Source organism: Hydra viridissima, unplaced genomic scaffold (assembly GCF_058129835.1).
Source record: "Hydra viridissima isolate aposymbiotic clone 2 unplaced genomic scaffold, HvirCarnegie_v1 scaffold_5, whole genome shotgun sequence".
Classification (NCBI taxonomy): Eukaryota; Metazoa; Cnidaria; class Hydrozoa; order Anthoathecata; family Hydridae; genus Hydra; species Hydra viridissima.
Genome location: NW_028324304.1, coordinates 1,371,684 through 1,389,381, shown reverse-complemented (window position 1 = coordinate 1,389,381; position 17,698 = coordinate 1,371,684). Strand labels below are relative to the sequence as shown.

Sequence of the window (17,698 nt, the reverse complement as noted above, 5' to 3'; positions counted from 1 at the left end):
GCGTGTTTTTTGGCTACGGGAAAAGAGAGCGCGTTTGTCTCGCCTCTACAATTTCTGCTTTTTTAAACACTTCAAAGACAGGTCGACGTAGTGGAATTCCGAAAAGAAACTTTTCTGCTCTGTTTGCGAACGGATAAAAGCGTTAAATGCGAAAACGCGCGTTAAAAACAAGGCAGTTTGTTTTGGTTTTTTTTTTTTTTGTTTTTTTGGTTCAGATGGCTTTTTGACGAAGGACCGTTGCGATTGGTTGTTTGACGAAGATGTTTCCATCTATGTAGGGTAAAAGTCGCGCTTCCAGCGCATAATAAAAACAAAAAGAAACGCAAAAAGACAGTAATTGAACTTCAAACAATTTTAATCATGTCTGGTCGCGGTAAAGGAGGAAAAGGACTTGGAAAAGGAGGCGCAAAGCGTCATCGCAAGATTTTACGTGATAACATCCAAGGAATCACAAAGCCCGCCATACGTCGTCTAGCTCGTCGCGGTGGTGTTAAGCGTATCTCTGGACTTATCTACGAGGAGACTCGAGGCGTTCTAAAAGTCTTTTTGGAAAACGTTATTCGCGACGCTGTAACATACACAGAGCATGCCAAGAGAAAGACAGTCACCGCTATGGACGTTGTCTACGCATTAAAAAGACAAGGTCGCACATTGTACGGCTTTGGTGGTTAAAAGGGGAACACCTCAGCAATCAAAAACGGCTATTTTTATAGCCACACATCTGTTTTAAACGTTAATAGGCAATCTAGAACTTGAACGCTGCACCGCGATAAGCAGAGGGGGTGTGTAAAAACGGTTTAGTTTACCAGTTTCAGTTTGTTTCAATCGAAATGAAAAGCAATTGAATTGATTTCTAAGTAATGTTTTTTAGCGAGGCATAGTTTAACTGAGTGTTTAGAGTAGACGCTTGACACATAAAGTGTTTTGCTCACCATCATCGGGCTAGAAAGGTGATTTTTATCTAAAGCGCTGCTTTAAGTCTGATTTCCTAAAGATGCGCGCAATACATTTGAAAAAAAAAAAAAAAAAGAAAAAAGAAAAAAGGAGCAAAAGTGTGGTAGTAGCAGCAAATAATAACGATGGGTGGGTCATAAGGGCTAAGGTTTTGATCAAAAGCAAAAAGGTGGCGCTCAAGTAGTTGTTGAAAGATTTTCTCACGCGTTTACCTACTGTAATAACTTTTTGTATCCAAAGTGGATGCAAAAGCTATACGTTTAAACATCAAAAAAAGCAAGTCTAGAAAAGCGCTCGCTCTTTAGACGCGGTGTCGCAATTTAAAACGAGCAAACAATGGCTGCCTAGCTATTGCATTTTAAGTACTTTCTCTCTACTACAATTTAAGGCGTTCTAATGCGTACAATGCTTTTACAAGATGTGTGGCTATGAAAATAGCCGTTTAGATAGCGCTCCATCTATTTACTGCTGGTGTACTTAGTAACAGCCTTGGTGCCTTCGCTCACTGCGTGTTTGGCCAACTCACCGGGAAGTAAGAGGCGCACAGCTGTTTGAATTTCACGCGAAGAGATGGTTGATTTCTTGTTTTGGAGGGCTAGTCGTGAAGCTTCTGAAGCGATTCTTTCAAAAATGTCGTTGACGAAAGAATTCATGATGCTCATCGCTTTGGAAGAAACACCAACATCAGGGTGAACTTGCTTCAAGACGTTGTAAATGTAAATGGCGTAGGATTCTCGCCTCTTTCTCTTGCGCTTTTTGTCTCCAGTACCAGCGATCTTGCCGCCTTTCTTACCAGCGCGTTTTTCCCCCTTTTTGGCCACCTTGGGCGCTTGTTTTCCTCCGGCCTTTGGAGCGTCAGACATGTCGACGAGTTTTAGAGAATTGAAATTTGAAATTACAAGCAACCGAATCACTTCCTATATAAAGCGCAGTTGTGGTCTCCAATTCGAGAACATTTCTGTTTCTCGCAAGCTCATTGGTTCTTCAAAGATTAACTAATTTGCGCATTGTTTGACGGAGTTTTTCTATTCGTTAAAAAAAGTGCAGTTCGAGACCAAATGTTTTTGATAAGAAAAAGGAATTTTGTAAGTTGATTTCAAAGCGCGCACAAATATCTCTAGGTTGTCTCTCGTTGTTTCTCAGTGTAAGAAATTAAAATGTCAGGACGTGGAAAAGGAGGAAAAGCTAAAGCCAAGGCAAAGACTCGATCGTTCAGAGCCGGACTTCAGTTTCCAGTCGGTCGTGTTCACCGATTTTTGCGCAAAGGACACTACGCCAATCGCATCGGTTCAGGCGCACCTGTCTATTTAGCTGCTGTTTTGGAGTATCTCTCCGCCGAAATTTTGGAGTTGGCCGGTAACGCTGCTCGTGACAATAAGAAAGCTAGAATCATTCCTCGACACTTACAGTTAGCTGTTCGCAATGACGAAGAGTTGAACAAGTTGTTGTCAGGTGTTACTATAGCCAGTGGCGGTGTGCTGCCAAACATACAAGCCGTTTTGCTTCCCAAGAAGAACGAAAAGGTTCCAAAACCAGCAGCCAAATAAACGGTACTCTGAACACAAGATAAAAAATAAAGGCTATTTTCATAGCCACACATCTGTTAAAAACATGACGGCATGAGCTTAAACACACTAAGGAGAATATAAAGAAGTGTGTGTGTGTGTGTGTGTGTGTGTGTGTGTGTGTGTGTAAGGAAGGGAGGGGAGGGGGGTTCAAAATCTCTTTTTAAAGCTGTTAGGGGATAAAAAGAGCACACGCATCCCGTTACAAAAAAATACATGGTGGGGTTTACACGCCATCTTTGAAACGTTTTAAGTTATAACCTGAGGGAGAAAAAACAGTTCGGTTACCTCACAGGTCACGTGCATGTTCAAGATTCCAAGTTTTGAAAGGATCCAACGTAACTTGAATAAAAAGTGAACACGCACGTGCCCAGATTGGCGACCATCTATAGGCTGTAGGAAAATAACAAAGAAGATTTAAGCGCCTCCGTAAGAATTTAGCTCCCTTAGGATTTCAGCAAAAAAGTATATTTAGCGGAGAAAAAAACAAAGAGCGAGGTTAAGCAGCAGTGACGGCATTAGCATCAGCAGCAGCAACAAAAACAAAACAAAACAAAAAAAAACAAACAAAAAAGCGGCAGCACGAAAAAAAAAAAAAAAAAAAAAAATTTCCGTTTTTTACACTTGCGTGTTTGTCTGTGTGTAATCCTTAATTGCATGGTTTTTTGTTGTTGGTTTTACCTTGTCATTTTTCTTCTGCGCACGTTCTCTTGGTCAGTAGTTTTTTGAAATGCGAAAAAAAACGTCAACGAAAAGAAGTGAACGGGTCATTGCACGTCATGTCTAACAAACAAGAGGGGTAAAGACAAAGACGTCCGCTGTCGAAAACTCATACATACTCCAAGCTGACACACTCTTGAGACACTTCGAAATAAAGCAAATGATCAAAGTCATAACACTTGACAAAGTCGAAACAAAAATCACAGCATGCGCAGACAACCCTTTATTTTACATTAAAGGAAAAAAACGTAAAGCTAGAACTAAACATTCCTTCAATTAAAACACGTCAAACTTGCGACGGGCACAAAACTCAACATATAACAAAGTTACGACGCTCTAGTTCTTTTACATTTTGTTTTCTAAATGACCCGTCCCTAAAACCCCGGAAAGAATAAAACGCGACAGTCGAGTTGTTGGCCAATACCTTTTTTCACAGTAACTATCAGGTGTTTCTCGCAACGTCGGATGGGTTGCTGAAACCTTAAAAAAGAACTTTAAAAAGCTTGTGGGGTAGCGTTAGTTCTCATGCTATTTTAACAAAGTACTAAAACTTTAGTTAAAGTAATAAGATTTTACAAAGTAGCTACATTTTAATTATTGTCCTCATTTATCGTCATCTATCGTCATTTTTCACGTATCTGCCTAACTTAGTACCTAACAAACTAACTAAGATACAAACTAACTAACTGAATGACTAACTAACTGACTGACTAACCAACTAACTGACTGACTGACTAACTAACTAACTGACTGACTAACTAACTAACTAACTAACTAACTGATTGACTAACTAACTAACTAACTAACCAACTAACTAACTAACTAACTAACTAACTAACTAACTAACTAACTAACTAACTAACTAACTAACTAACTAACTAACCAACTAACTCACTGAGAGACTAACTAACTAACTAACTAACTAACTAACTAACTAACTAACTAACTAACTAACTAACCAACTAACTCACTGAGAGACTAACTAACTAACTAACTAACTAACTGACTAACTAACTAACTAACTAACTAACTAACTAACTGACTAACTAACTAACTAACTAACTAACTAACTAACTAACTAACTAACTAACTAACTAACTAACTAACTAAATAACTAACTAACTAACTAACTAAATAACTAACTAACTATCTAACTAACCAACTAACTCACTGAGAGACTAACTAACTAACTAACTAACTAACTGACTAACTAACTAACTAACTAACTAACTAACTAACTAACTAACTGACTAACTAACTAACTAACTAACTAACTAACTAACTAACTAACTAACTAACTAACCAACTAACTCACTGAGAGACTAACTAACTAACTAACTAACTAACTAACTAACTAACTAACTAACTAACTAACTAACTAACTAACCAACTAACTCACTGAGAGACTAACTAACTAACTAACTAACTAACTAACTAACTAACTAACTAACTAACTAACTAACTAACTAACCAACTAACTCACTGAGAGACTAACTAACTAACTAACTAACTAACTAACTAACTAACTAACTAACTGACTAACTAACTAACTAACTAACTAACTAACTAACTAACTAACTAACTAACTAACTAACTAACTAACTAACTAACTAACTAACTAACTAACTAACTAACTAACTAACTAACTAACTAACTAACTAACTAACTAACTAACTAACTAACTAACTAACTAACTAACTAACCAACTAACTCACTGAGAGACTAACTAACTAACTAACTAACTAACTAACTAACTAACTAACTAACTAACTAACTAACTAACTAACTAACTAACTAACTAACTAACTAACTAACTAACTAACTAACTAACTAACTAACTAACTAACTAACTAACTAACTAACTAACTAACTAACTAACTAAGTAGCTGACTTTGTATTTGTTTTTCAATTATGAACGAGTTCCTTGCAAGATAGATATTTCTGTTGCATTTGTTAGCCTTTATTTTTAGCAAAAATAAAATTCCAACTGGTGCTTTTCTAATGTCAAGGACCTCGCTAAGGCTAAAGCAGCTAAGCCTAATGGTTATGATGTTATAAAGCGGAGAAAAATGAACTTTTCTGAAAATGAAAAAACGAGAGATGGAATTGATCTGCAATAACTTCGGTTGTGAACACCTTATAACTGATGCCTCGCGCGATTTTAATAACTTTGCATCATGCAAAAGCCGCCAAATTCACGATTCACGAGTGTTAAAGTGTCATTTTTGAAATGCCAGTTATGAGCGCATGAAATCAAAAGCGAAATTTGCACTTTGAAAAGCAAACGGAAATGTAGAGCATCTTTTAAAATCGCCATATTCTAATTCAGTTTTGCCTTTATGAACTTGAACAAAAGTTGCATGCCTTCCCAAGACTGCACAATTGTAAAGAAAACACCAAGCTTCGCTCGAACGATGACTATGAAGACGAAGAACCGAATGGACCCCGTATTGTGCATTCGTCACTCATTCTCTTATCTCCTCAAACGTTTTTTTACCGTTACCTTCCATAATGAATTTTATTTTTTATTTATTTTTTTTTTTTACGATGTCCAGAACTTTCAGGTTGCTAAGTTTTTCCTTTTTTTCTAGTGTCCGCGACTTTATATATGTTGACTGCGTTATCGCAGTTTTAGCCTTCGATCGTTTTTGTTAACGAACACGAATAAGCACAACATAGTGTTCCTTTTTCATGGAATGTTCTTTGTTGTGTCTCTGTGTTTAGAAAAAGAATTGGTCTGAACTAAAAATCGTCGTTAGTACGCGTTGCTAACGCATTAAATATTCCAGCAATCGCGCGTGTTTGTGCCCTTCGCCTCTATTGAGTTTGTATGGTACCAAATGCTTAGAAGAGATTGGCATAAGCTTTTTTGGGAAGCCATATGGTTCAGTTTCTTGATGAAATTAAGCTGCTTTGTCCAGAGTAAGTAGCGCTGATGTTATTTGGCCATGCGCGCACTCGATTGCTTTTAAAGACTATTTTTTCGATGTTTTGATGCGATACCTTTCGCTTCTAACATGCTGTGGCACCGAAACGCCGCAATTTACAAAGCGTCACTATTCTTTAGAAGATTTCAAAACTAATGAAGCTTTAAGAGAGCGAGAGACGCGAGCTGTGGAGGTTTGCCTGTCAACACGAAAACACACTTTGCAGTCTGACGGTGGAGCAAAAAAAAAAAAAAAAAAGTCTCCTCGACAGTCCGCATAAAACTCCGCTTGAAAAATAAAAACATCTAAACATCTAGAAGTTTTATAAAAACGAACGCAACGTTTCTCTGAAACACGACAAAAAAAAAATGACTGAAGCTGCATCTCCGAAAAAGGCCACAAAGAAGTCTGCGCCTAAAAAGCCTGCTGATCATGCTCCCTACAAGGCGATGATTGTCGATGCTATTAATTCGCTTAAAGAACGCAAAGGGTCGTCAAGACAAGCTATCGCCAAGCACGTCAAGGCCAACAACAAGGTGGGTGAAAACGTCGATTCGCAAGTCAAGATTAATTTAAAGCGCATGGTGGTTGCTGGCGAGCTCGTACAAGTGAAAGGAACTGGCGCGTCGGGTTCTTTTAGAATTGCAGCTAAGCCCAAACCGTTAAAGAAGCCTGCTGCAGTCGCCAAGAAGCACAAAAAAGAAGCCAAAGAAGTAAAGAAGCCTGCTGAAAAGAAGAGCACGCCAAAAAAGAAAGCTGCGTCAGTGAAAAAAGTCGCACAAAAAGAGAAAGTGAAAAAAGCTACTCCTAAGAAAAAAGTGACTCCCGCAAAAAAGAGCGCCCAGAAACCGGTTGCTAAAAAGCCCGCAGTAAAGAAAGTGAAAGCGACACCTAAGAAGAAAGCTGCAGCCAAGAAAACCATCGCAAAAGTGGAAAAGAAATAACCTAACCTACCCCGCTTTTTGTCAAACGGCTATTTTCATAGCCACACATCTTTCTAAAAACAAAGTTCCAGGCGTAGAACTTGTTTACTTTGTGTTTGTTTGTTTGTTGTTTTTTTTTTTTGTTTTGTTTTGTTTTAAGGCACTAAGCCGACAACGTTTTTAACAGATTTGTGGCTATGAAAATAGCCGTTTTGTTTAGAAGCACCATTTTTTAAGCTCGCTCTCCTCTGATTCTTCTCGCCAACTGAATGTCTTTTGGCATAATAGTGACACGCTTTGCATGGATGGCGCACAAGTTGGTATCTTCGAAGAGACCCACTAAGTAGGCTTCTGAAGCTTCTTGTAAGGCCATGACGGCGGTGCTTTGGAAACGCAAGTCAGTCTTGAAATCTTGAGCTATTTCGCGAACCAATCGCTGGAAGGGTAGTTTTCTGATTAGGAGCTCTGTCGATTTTTGGTATCTTCGGATCTCTCTCAAAGCTACGGTACCGGGTCGGTATCTGTGGGGTTTCTTTACTCCGCCGGTAGCCGGGGCACTCTTTCTTGCTGCTTTTGTTGCCAGCTGCTTTCTCGGTGCTTTACCGCCGGTAGATTTTCTAGCTGTTTGTTTTGTGCGGGCCATTGTAAGTTACGCTTACACTTATCAGTTTAAGTTGAACTTTTGAAGTTTTTCAATTTAACGCGTTTTGTTGACATTTTTAGACTTTGCCGCGACTTAAAGCTGCATTCTGATTGGTGCTAAGAAAGTGCTCTTTGATTGGTTCAAGTACAAATGCAAAATAAGGCATTAAGGCCACGTAGGCGTGTTTTTTGGCTACGGGAAAAGAGAGCGCGTTTGTCTCGCCTCTACAATTTCTGCTTTTTTAAACACTTCAAAGACAGGTCGACGTAGTGGAATTCCGAAAAGAAACTTTTCTGCTCTGTTTGCGAACGGATAAAAGCGTTAAATGCGAAAACGCGCGTTAAAAACAAGGCAGTTTGTTTTGGTTTTTTTTTTTTTTGTTTTTTTGGTTCAGATGGCTTTTTGACGAAGGACCGTTGCGATTGGTTGTTTGACGAAGATGTTTCCATCTATGTAGGGTAAAAGTCGCGCTTCCAGCGCATAATAAAAACAAAAAGAAACGCAAAAAGACAGTAATTGAACTTCAAACAATTTTAATCATGTCTGGTCGCGGTAAAGGAGGAAAAGGACTTGGAAAAGGAGGCGCAAAGCGTCATCGCAAGATTTTACGTGATAACATCCAAGGAATCACAAAGCCCGCCATACGTCGTCTAGCTCGTCGCGGTGGTGTTAAGCGTATCTCTGGACTTATCTACGAGGAGACTCGAGGCGTTCTAAAAGTCTTTTTGGAAAACGTTATTCGCGACGCTGTAACATACACAGAGCATGCCAAGAGAAAGACAGTCACCGCTATGGACGTTGTCTACGCATTAAAAAGACAAGGTCGCACATTGTACGGCTTTGGTGGTTAAAAGGGGAACACCTCAGCAATCAAAAACGGCTATTTTTATAGCCACACATCTGTTTTAAACGTTAATAGGCAATCTAGAACTTGAACGCTGCACCGCGATAAGCAGAGGGGGTGTGTAAAAACGGTTTAGTTTACCAGTTTCAGTTTGTTTCAATCGAAATGAAAAGCAATTGAATTGATTTCTAAGTAATGTTTTTTAGCGAGGCATAGTTTAACTGAGTGTTTAGAGTAGACGCTTGACACATAAAGTGTTTTGCTCACCATCATCGGGCTAGAAAGGTGATTTTTATCTAAAGCGCTGCTTTAAGTCTGATTTCCTAAAGATGCGCGCAATACATTTGAAAAAAAAAAAAAAAAAGAAAAAAGAAAAAAGGAGCAAAAGTGTGGTAGTAGCAGCAAATAATAACGATGGGTGGGTCATAAGGGCTAAGGTTTTGATCAAAAGCAAAAAGGTGGCGCTCAAGTAGTTGTTGAAAGATTTTCTCACGCGTTTACCTACTGTAATAACTTTTTGTATCCAAAGTGGATGCAAAAGCTATACGTTTAAACATCAAAAAAAGCAAGTCTAGAAAAGCGCTCGCTCTTTAGACGCGGTGTCGCAATTTAAAACGAGCAAACAATGGCTGCCTAGCTATTGCATTTTAAGTACTTTCTCTCTACTACAATTTAAGGCGTTCTAATGCGTACAATGCTTTTACAAGATGTGTGGCTATGAAAATAGCCGTTTAGATAGCGCTCCATCTATTTACTGCTGGTGTACTTAGTAACAGCCTTGGTGCCTTCGCTCACTGCGTGTTTGGCCAACTCACCGGGAAGTAAGAGGCGCACAGCTGTTTGAATTTCACGCGAAGAGATGGTTGATTTCTTGTTTTGGAGGGCTAGTCGTGAAGCTTCTGAAGCGATTCTTTCAAAAATGTCGTTGACGAAAGAATTCATGATGCTCATCGCTTTGGAAGAAACACCAACATCAGGGTGAACTTGCTTCAAGACGTTGTAAATGTAAATGGCGTAGGATTCTCGCCTCTTTCTCTTGCGCTTTTTGTCTCCAGTACCAGCGATCTTGCCGCCTTTCTTACCAGCGCGTTTTTCCCCCTTTTTGGCCACCTTGGGCGCTTGTTTTCCTCCGGCCTTTGGAGCGTCAGACATGTCGACGAGTTTTAGAGAATTGAAATTTGAAATTACAAGCAACCGAATCACTTCCTATATAAAGCGCAGTTGTGGTCTCCAATTCGAGAACATTTCTGTTTCTCGCAAGCTCATTGGTTCTTCAAAGATTAACTAATTTGCGCATTGTTTGACGGAGTTTTTCTATTCGTTAAAAAAAGTGCAGTTCGAGACCAAATGTTTTTGATAAGAAAAAGGAATTTTGTAAGTTGATTTCAAAGCGCGCACAAATATCTCTAGGTTGTCTCTCGTTGTTTCTCAGTGTAAGAAATTAAAATGTCAGGACGTGGAAAAGGAGGAAAAGCTAAAGCCAAGGCAAAGACTCGATCGTTCAGAGCCGGACTTCAGTTTCCAGTCGGTCGTGTTCACCGATTTTTGCGCAAAGGACACTACGCCAATCGCATCGGTTCAGGCGCACCTGTCTATTTAGCTGCTGTTTTGGAGTATCTCTCCGCCGAAATTTTGGAGTTGGCCGGTAACGCTGCTCGTGACAATAAGAAAGCTAGAATCATTCCTCGACACTTACAGTTAGCTGTTCGCAATGACGAAGAGTTGAACAAGTTGTTGTCAGGTGTTACTATAGCCAGTGGCGGTGTGCTGCCAAACATACAAGCCGTTTTGCTTCCCAAGAAGAACGAAAAGGTTCCAAAACCAGCAGCCAAATAAACGGTACTCTGAACACAAGATAAAAAATAAAGGCTATTTTCATAGCCACACATCTGTTAAAAACATGACGGCATGAGCTTAAACACACTAAGGAGAATATAAAGAAGTGTGTGTGTGTGTGTGTGTGTGTGTGTGTGTGTGTAAGGAAGGGAGGGGAGGGGGGTTCAAAATCTCTTTTTAAAGCTGTTAGGGGATAAAAAGAGCACACGCATCCCGTTACAAAAAAATACATGGTGGGGTTTACACGCCATCTTTGAAACGTTTTAAGTTATAACCTGAGGGAGAAAAAACAGTTCGGTTACCTCACAGGTCACGTGCATGTTCAAGATTCCAAGTTTTGAAAGGATCCAACGTAACTTGAATAAAAAGTGAACACGCACGTGCCCAGATTGGCGACCATCTATAGGCTGTAGGAAAATAACAAAGAAGATTTAAGCGCCTCCGTAAGAATTTAGCTCCCTTAGGATTTCAGCAAAAAAGTATATTTAGCGGAGAAAAAAACAAAGAGCGAGGTTAAGCAGCAGTGACGGCATTAGCATCAGCAGCAGCAACAAAAACAAAACAAAACAAAAAAAAACAAACAAAAAAGCGGCAGCACGAAAAAAAAAAAAAAAAAAAAAAATTTCCGTTTTTTACACTTGCGTGTTTGTCTGTGTGTAATCCTTAATTGCATGGTTTTTTGTTGTTGGTTTTACCTTGTCATTTTTCTTCTGCGCACGTTCTCTTGGTCAGTAGTTTTTTGAAATGCGAAAAAAAACGTCAACGAAAAGAAGTGAACGGGTCATTGCACGTCATGTCTAACAAACAAGAGGGGTAAAGACAAAGACGTCCGCTGTCGAAAACTCATACATACTCCAAGCTGACACACTCTTGAGACACTTCGAAATAAAGCAAATGATCAAAGTCATAACACTTGACAAAGTCGAAACAAAAATCACAGCATGCGCAGACAACCCTTTATTTTACATTAAAGGAAAAAAACGTAAAGCTAGAACTAAACATTCCTTCAATTAAAACACGTCAAACTTGCGACGGGCACAAAACTCAACATATAACAAAGTTACGACGCTCTAGTTCTTTTACATTTTGTTTTCTAAATGACCCGTCCCTAAAACCCCGGAAAGAATAAAACGCGACAGTCGAGTTGTTGGCCAATACCTTTTTTCACAGTAACTATCAGGTGTTTCTCGCAACGTCGGATGGGTTGCTGAAACCTTAAAAAAGAACTTTAAAAAGCTTGTGGGGTAGCGTTAGTTCTCATGCTATTTTAACAAAGTACTAAAACTTTAGTTAAAGTAATAAGATTTTACAAAGTAGCTACATTTTAATTATTGTCCTCATTTATCGTCATCTATCGTCATTTTTCACGTATCTGCCTAACTTAGTACCTAACAAACTAACTAAGATACAAACTAACTAACTGAATGACTAACTAACTGACTGACTAACCAACTAACTGACTGACTGACTAACTAACTAACTGACTGACTAACTAACTAACTAACTAACTAACTGATTGACTAACTAACTAACTAACTAACCAACTAACTAACTAACTAACTAACTAACTAACTAACTAACTAACTAACTAACTAACTAACTAACTAACTAACCAACTAACTCACTGAGAGACTAACTAACTAACTAACTAACTAACTAACTAACTAACTAACTAACTAACTAACTAACTAACCAACTAACTCACTGAGAGACTAACTAACTAACTAACTAACTAACTGACTAACTAACTAACTAACTAACTAACTAACTAACTGACTAACTAACTAACTAACTAACTAACTAACTAACTAACTAACTAACTAACTAACTAACTAACTAACTAAATAACTAACTAACTAACTAACTAAATAACTAACTAACTATCTAACTAACCAACTAACTCACTGAGAGACTAACTAACTAACTAACTAACTAACTGACTAACTAACTAACTAACTAACTAACTAACTAACTAACTAACTGACTAACTAACTAACTAACTAACTAACTAACTAACTAACTAACTAACTAACTAACCAACTAACTCACTGAGAGACTAACTAACTAACTAACTAACTAACTAACTAACTAACTAACTAACTAACTAACTAACTAACCAACTAACTCACTGAGAGACTAACTAACTAACTAACTAACTAACTAACTAACTAACTAACTAACTAACTAACTAACTAACTAACCAACTAACTCACTGAGAGACTAACTAACTAACTAACTAACTAACTAACTAACTAACTAACTAACTGACTAACTAACTAACTAACTAACTAACTAACTAACTAACTAACTAACTAACTAACTAACTAACTAACTAACTAACTAACTAACTAACTAACTAACTAACTAACTAACTAACTAACTAACTAACTAACTAACTAACTAACTAACTAACTAACTAACTAACTAACCAACTAACTCACTGAGAGACTAACTAACTAACTAACTAACTAACTAACTAACTAACTAACTAACTAACTAACTAACTAACTAACTAACTAACTAACTAACTAACTAACTAACTAACTAACTAACTAACTAACTAACTAACTAACTAACTAACTAACTAACTAACTAAGTAGCTGACTTTGTATTTGTTTTTCAATTATGAACGAGTTCCTTGCAAGATAGATATTTCTGTTGCATTTGTTAGCCTTTATTTTTAGCAAAAATAAAATTCCAACTGGTGCTTTTCTAATGTCAAGGACCTCGCTAAGGCTAAAGCAGCTAAGCCTAATGGTTATGATGTTATAAAGCGGAGAAAAATGAACTTTTCTGAAAATGAAAAAACGAGAGATGGAATTGATCTGCAATAACTTCGGTTGTGAACACCTTATAACTGATGCCTCGCGCGATTTTAATAACTTTGCATCATGCAAAAGCCGCCAAATTCACGATTCACGAGTGTTAAAGTGTCATTTTTGAAATGCCAGTTATGAGCGCATGAAATCAAAAGCGAAATTTGCACTTTGAAAAGCAAACGGAAATGTAGAGCATCTTTTAAAATCGCCATATTCTAATTCAGTTTTGCCTTTATGAACTTGAACAAAAGTTGCATGCCTTCCCAAGACTGCACAATTGTAAAGAAAACACCAAGCTTCGCTCGAACGATGACTATGAAGACGAAGAACCGAATGGACCCCGTATTGTGCATTCGTCACTCATTCTCTTATCTCCTCAAACGTTTTTTTACCGTTACCTTCCATAATGAATTTTATTTTTTATTTATTTTTTTTTTTTACGATGTCCAGAACTTTCAGGTTGCTAAGTTTTTCCTTTTTTTCTAGTGTCCGCGACTTTATATATGTTGACTGCGTTATCGCAGTTTTAGCCTTCGATCGTTTTTGTTAACGAACACGAATAAGCACAACATAGTGTTCCTTTTTCATGGAATGTTCTTTGTTGTGTCTCTGTGTTTAGAAAAAGAATTGGTCTGAACTAAAAATCGTCGTTAGTACGCGTTGCTAACGCATTAAATATTCCAGCAATCGCGCGTGTTTGTGCCCTTCGCCTCTATTGAGTTTGTATGGTACCAAATGCTTAGAAGAGATTGGCATAAGCTTTTTTGGGAAGCCATATGGTTCAGTTTCTTGATGAAATTAAGCTGCTTTGTCCAGAGTAAGTAGCGCTGATGTTATTTGGCCATGCGCGCACTCGATTGCTTTTAAAGACTATTTTTTCGATGTTTTGATGCGATACCTTTCGCTTCTAACATGCTGTGGCACCGAAACGCCGCAATTTACAAAGCGTCACTATTCTTTAGAAGATTTCAAAACTAATGAAGCTTTAAGAGAGCGAGAGACGCGAGCTGTGGAGGTTTGCCTGTCAACACGAAAACACACTTTGCAGTCTGACGGTGGAGCAAAAAAAAAAAAAAAAAAGTCTCCTCGACAGTCCGCATAAAACTCCGCTTGAAAAATAAAAACATCTAAACATCTAGAAGTTTTATAAAAACGAACGCAACGTTTCTCTGAAACACGACAAAAAAAAAATGACTGAAGCTGCATCTCCGAAAAAGGCCACAAAGAAGTCTGCGCCTAAAAAGCCTGCTGATCATGCTCCCTACAAGGCGATGATTGTCGATGCTATTAATTCGCTTAAAGAACGCAAAGGGTCGTCAAGACAAGCTATCGCCAAGCACGTCAAGGCCAACAACAAGGTGGGTGAAAACGTCGATTCGCAAGTCAAGATTAATTTAAAGCGCATGGTGGTTGCTGGCGAGCTCGTACAAGTGAAAGGAACTGGCGCGTCGGGTTCTTTTAGAATTGCAGCTAAGCCCAAACCGTTAAAGAAGCCTGCTGCAGTCGCCAAGAAGCACAAAAAAGAAGCCAAAGAAGTAAAGAAGCCTGCTGAAAAGAAGAGCACGCCAAAAAAGAAAGCTGCGTCAGTGAAAAAAGTCGCACAAAAAGAGAAAGTGAAAAAAGCTACTCCTAAGAAAAAAGTGACTCCCGCAAAAAAGAGCGCCCAGAAACCGGTTGCTAAAAAGCCCGCAGTAAAGAAAGTGAAAGCGACACCTAAGAAGAAAGCTGCAGCCAAGAAAACCATCGCAAAAGTGGAAAAGAAATAACCTAACCTACCCCGCTTTTTGTCAAACGGCTATTTTCATAGCCACACATCTTTCTAAAAACAAAGTTCCAGGCGTAGAACTTGTTTACTTTGTGTTTGTTTGTTTGTTGTTTTTTTTTTTTGTTTTGTTTTGTTTTAAGGCACTAAGCCGACAACGTTTTTAACAGATTTGTGGCTATGAAAATAGCCGTTTTGTTTAGAAGCACCATTTTTTAAGCTCGCTCTCCTCTGATTCTTCTCGCCAACTGAATGTCTTTTGGCATAATAGTGACACGCTTTGCATGGATGGCGCACAAGTTGGTATCTTCGAAGAGACCCACTAAGTAGGCTTCTGAAGCTTCTTGTAAGGCCATGACGGCGGTGCTTTGGAAACGCAAGTCAGTCTTGAAATCTTGAGCTATTTCGCGAACCAATCGCTGGAAGGGTAGTTTTCTGATTAGGAGCTCTGTCGATTTTTGGTATCTTCGGATCTCTCTCAAAGCTACGGTACCGGGTCGGTATCTGTGGGGTTTCTTTACTCCGCCGGTAGCCGGGGCACTCTTTCTTGCTGCTTTTGTTGCCAGCTGCTTTCTCGGTGCTTTACCGCCGGTAGATTTTCTAGCTGTTTGTTTTGTGCGGGCCATTGTAAGTTACGCTTACACTTATCAGTTTAAGTTGAACTTTTGAAGTTTTTCAATTTAACGCGTTTTGTTGACATTTTTAGACTTTGCCGCGACTTAAAGCTGCATTCTGATTGGTGCTAAGAAAGTGCTCTTTGATTGGTTCAAGTACAAATGCAAAATAAGGCATTAAGGCCACGTAGGCGTGTTTTTTGGCTACGGGAAAAGAGAGCGCGTTTGTCTCGCCTCTACAATTTCTGCTTTTTTAAACACTTCAAAGACAGGTCGACGTAGTGGAATTCCGAAAAGAAACTTTTCTGCTCTGTTTGCGAACGGATAAAAGCGTTAAATGCGAAAACGCGCGTTAAAAACAAGGCAGTTTGTTTTGGTTTTTTTTTTTTTTGTTTTTTTGGTTCAGATGGCTTTTTGACGAAGGACCGTTGCGATTGGTTGTTTGACGAAGATGTTTCCATCTATGTAGGGTAAAAGTCGCGCTTCCAGCGCATAATAAAAACAAAAAGAAACGCAAAAAGACAGTAATTGAACTTCAAACAATTTTAATCATGTCTGGTCGCGGTAAAGGAGGAAAAGGACTTGGAAAAGGAGGCGCAAAGCGTCATCGCAAGATTTTACGTGATAACATCCAAGGAATCACAAAGCCCGCCATACGTCGTCTAGCTCGTCGCGGTGGTGTTAAGCGTATCTCTGGACTTATCTACGAGGAGACTCGAGGCGTTCTAAAAGTCTTTTTGGAAAACGTTATTCGCGACGCTGTAACATACACAGAGCATGCCAAGAGAAAGACAGTCACCGCTATGGACGTTGTCTACGCATTAAAAAGACAAGGTCGCACATTGTACGGCTTTGGTGGTTAAAAGGGGAACACCTCAGCAATCAAAAACGGCTATTTTTATAGCCACACATCTGTTTTAAACGTTAATAGGCAATCTAGAACTTGAACGCTGCACCGCGATAAGCAGAGGGGGTGTGTAAAAACGGTTTAGTTTACCAGTTTCAGTTTGTTTCAATCGAAATGAAAAGCAATTGAATTGATTTCTAAGTAATGTTTTTTAGCGAGGCATAGTTTAACTGAGTGTTTAGAGTAGACGCTTGACACATAAAGTGTTTTGCTCACCATCATCGGGCTAGAAAGGTGATTTTTATCTAAAGCGCTGCTTTAAGTCTGATTTCCTAAAGATGCGCGCAATACATTTGAAAAAAAAAAAAAAAAAGAAAAAAGAAAAAAGGAGCAAAAGTGTGGTAGTAGCAGCAAATAATAACGATGGGTGGGTCATAAGGGCTAAGGTTTTGATCAAAAGCAAAAAGGTGGCGCTCAAGTAGTTGTTGAAAGATTTTCTCACGCGTTTACCTACTGTAATAACTTTTTGTATCCAAAGTGGATGCAAAAGCTATACGTTTAAACATCAAAAAAAGCAAGTCTAGAAAAGCGCTCGCTCTTTAGACGCGGTGTCGCAATTTAAAACGAGCAAACAATGGCTGCCTAGCTATTGCATTTTAAGTACTTTCTCTCTACTACAATTTAAGGCGTTCTAATGCGTACAATGCTTTTACAAGATGTGTGGCTATGAAAATAGCCGTTTAGATAGCGCTCCATCTATTTACTGCTGGTGTACTTAGTAACAGCCTTGGTGCCTTCGCTCACTGCGTGTTTGGCCAACTCACCGGGAAGTAAGAGGCGCACAGCTGTTTGAATTTCACGCGAAGAGATGGTTGATTTCTTGTTTTGGAGGGCTAGTCGTGAAGCTTCTGAAGCGATTCTTTCAAAAATGTCGTTGACGAAAGAATTCATGATGCTCATCGCTTTGGAAGAAACACCAACATCAGGGTGAACTTGCTTCAAGACGTTGTAAATGTAAATGGCGTAGGATTCTCGCCTCTTTCTCTTGCGCTTTTTGTCTCCAGTACCAGCGATCTTGCCGCCTTTCTTACCAGCGCGTTTTTCCCCCTTTTTGGCCACCTTGGGCGCTTGTTTTCCTCCGGCCTTTGGAGCGTCAGACATGTCGACGAGTTTTAGAGAATTGAAATTTGAAATTACAAGCAACCGAATCACTTCCTATATAAAGCGCAGTTGTGGTCTCCAAT

General features: G+C 38.8%; 4 protein-coding genes and 3 pseudogenes across 4 annotated transcripts; 2 read left to right on the top strand and 5 right to left on the bottom strand.

Annotated features, from left to right (window-relative positions):
• Positions 1-1,412: 1,412 nt before the first annotated feature.
• LOC149887784 (late histone H2B.L4 pseudogene) lies at positions 1,413-1,817 on the bottom strand (annotated as a pseudogene).
• A 294-nt stretch (positions 1,818-2,111) lies between these two features.
• Positions 2,112-2,501, top strand: LOC149887783 (histone H2A, orphon). Its single transcript, XM_090088873.1, has one exon. The coding sequence runs from the start codon at positions 2,112-2,114 to the stop codon at positions 2,499-2,501; it is 390 nt and encodes a 129-aa protein (XP_089944999.1).
• A 4,820-nt stretch (positions 2,502-7,321) lies between these two features.
• On the bottom strand, positions 7,322-7,732 carry LOC149887782 (histone H3). The gene has a single exon (XM_090088872.1). The coding sequence runs from the start codon at positions 7,730-7,732 to the stop codon at positions 7,322-7,324; it is 411 nt and encodes a 136-aa protein (XP_089944998.1).
• A 1,591-nt stretch (positions 7,733-9,323) lies between these two features.
• On the bottom strand, positions 9,324-9,728 carry LOC149887781 (late histone H2B.L4 pseudogene; annotated as a pseudogene).
• Positions 9,729-10,022: 294 nt separating this feature from the next.
• Positions 10,023-10,412, top strand: LOC149887780 (histone H2A, orphon). The gene has a single exon (XM_090088870.1). The coding sequence runs from the start codon at positions 10,023-10,025 to the stop codon at positions 10,410-10,412; it is 390 nt and encodes a 129-aa protein (XP_089944996.1).
• Positions 10,413-15,208: 4,796 nt separating this feature from the next.
• LOC149887779 (histone H3) lies at positions 15,209-15,619 on the bottom strand. Its single transcript, XM_090088869.1, has one exon. The coding sequence runs from the start codon at positions 15,617-15,619 to the stop codon at positions 15,209-15,211; it is 411 nt and encodes a 136-aa protein (XP_089944995.1).
• Positions 15,620-17,210: 1,591 nt separating this feature from the next.
• LOC149887778 (late histone H2B.L4 pseudogene) lies at positions 17,211-17,615 on the bottom strand (annotated as a pseudogene).
• Between the last annotated feature and the right edge of the window lie 83 nt (positions 17,616-17,698).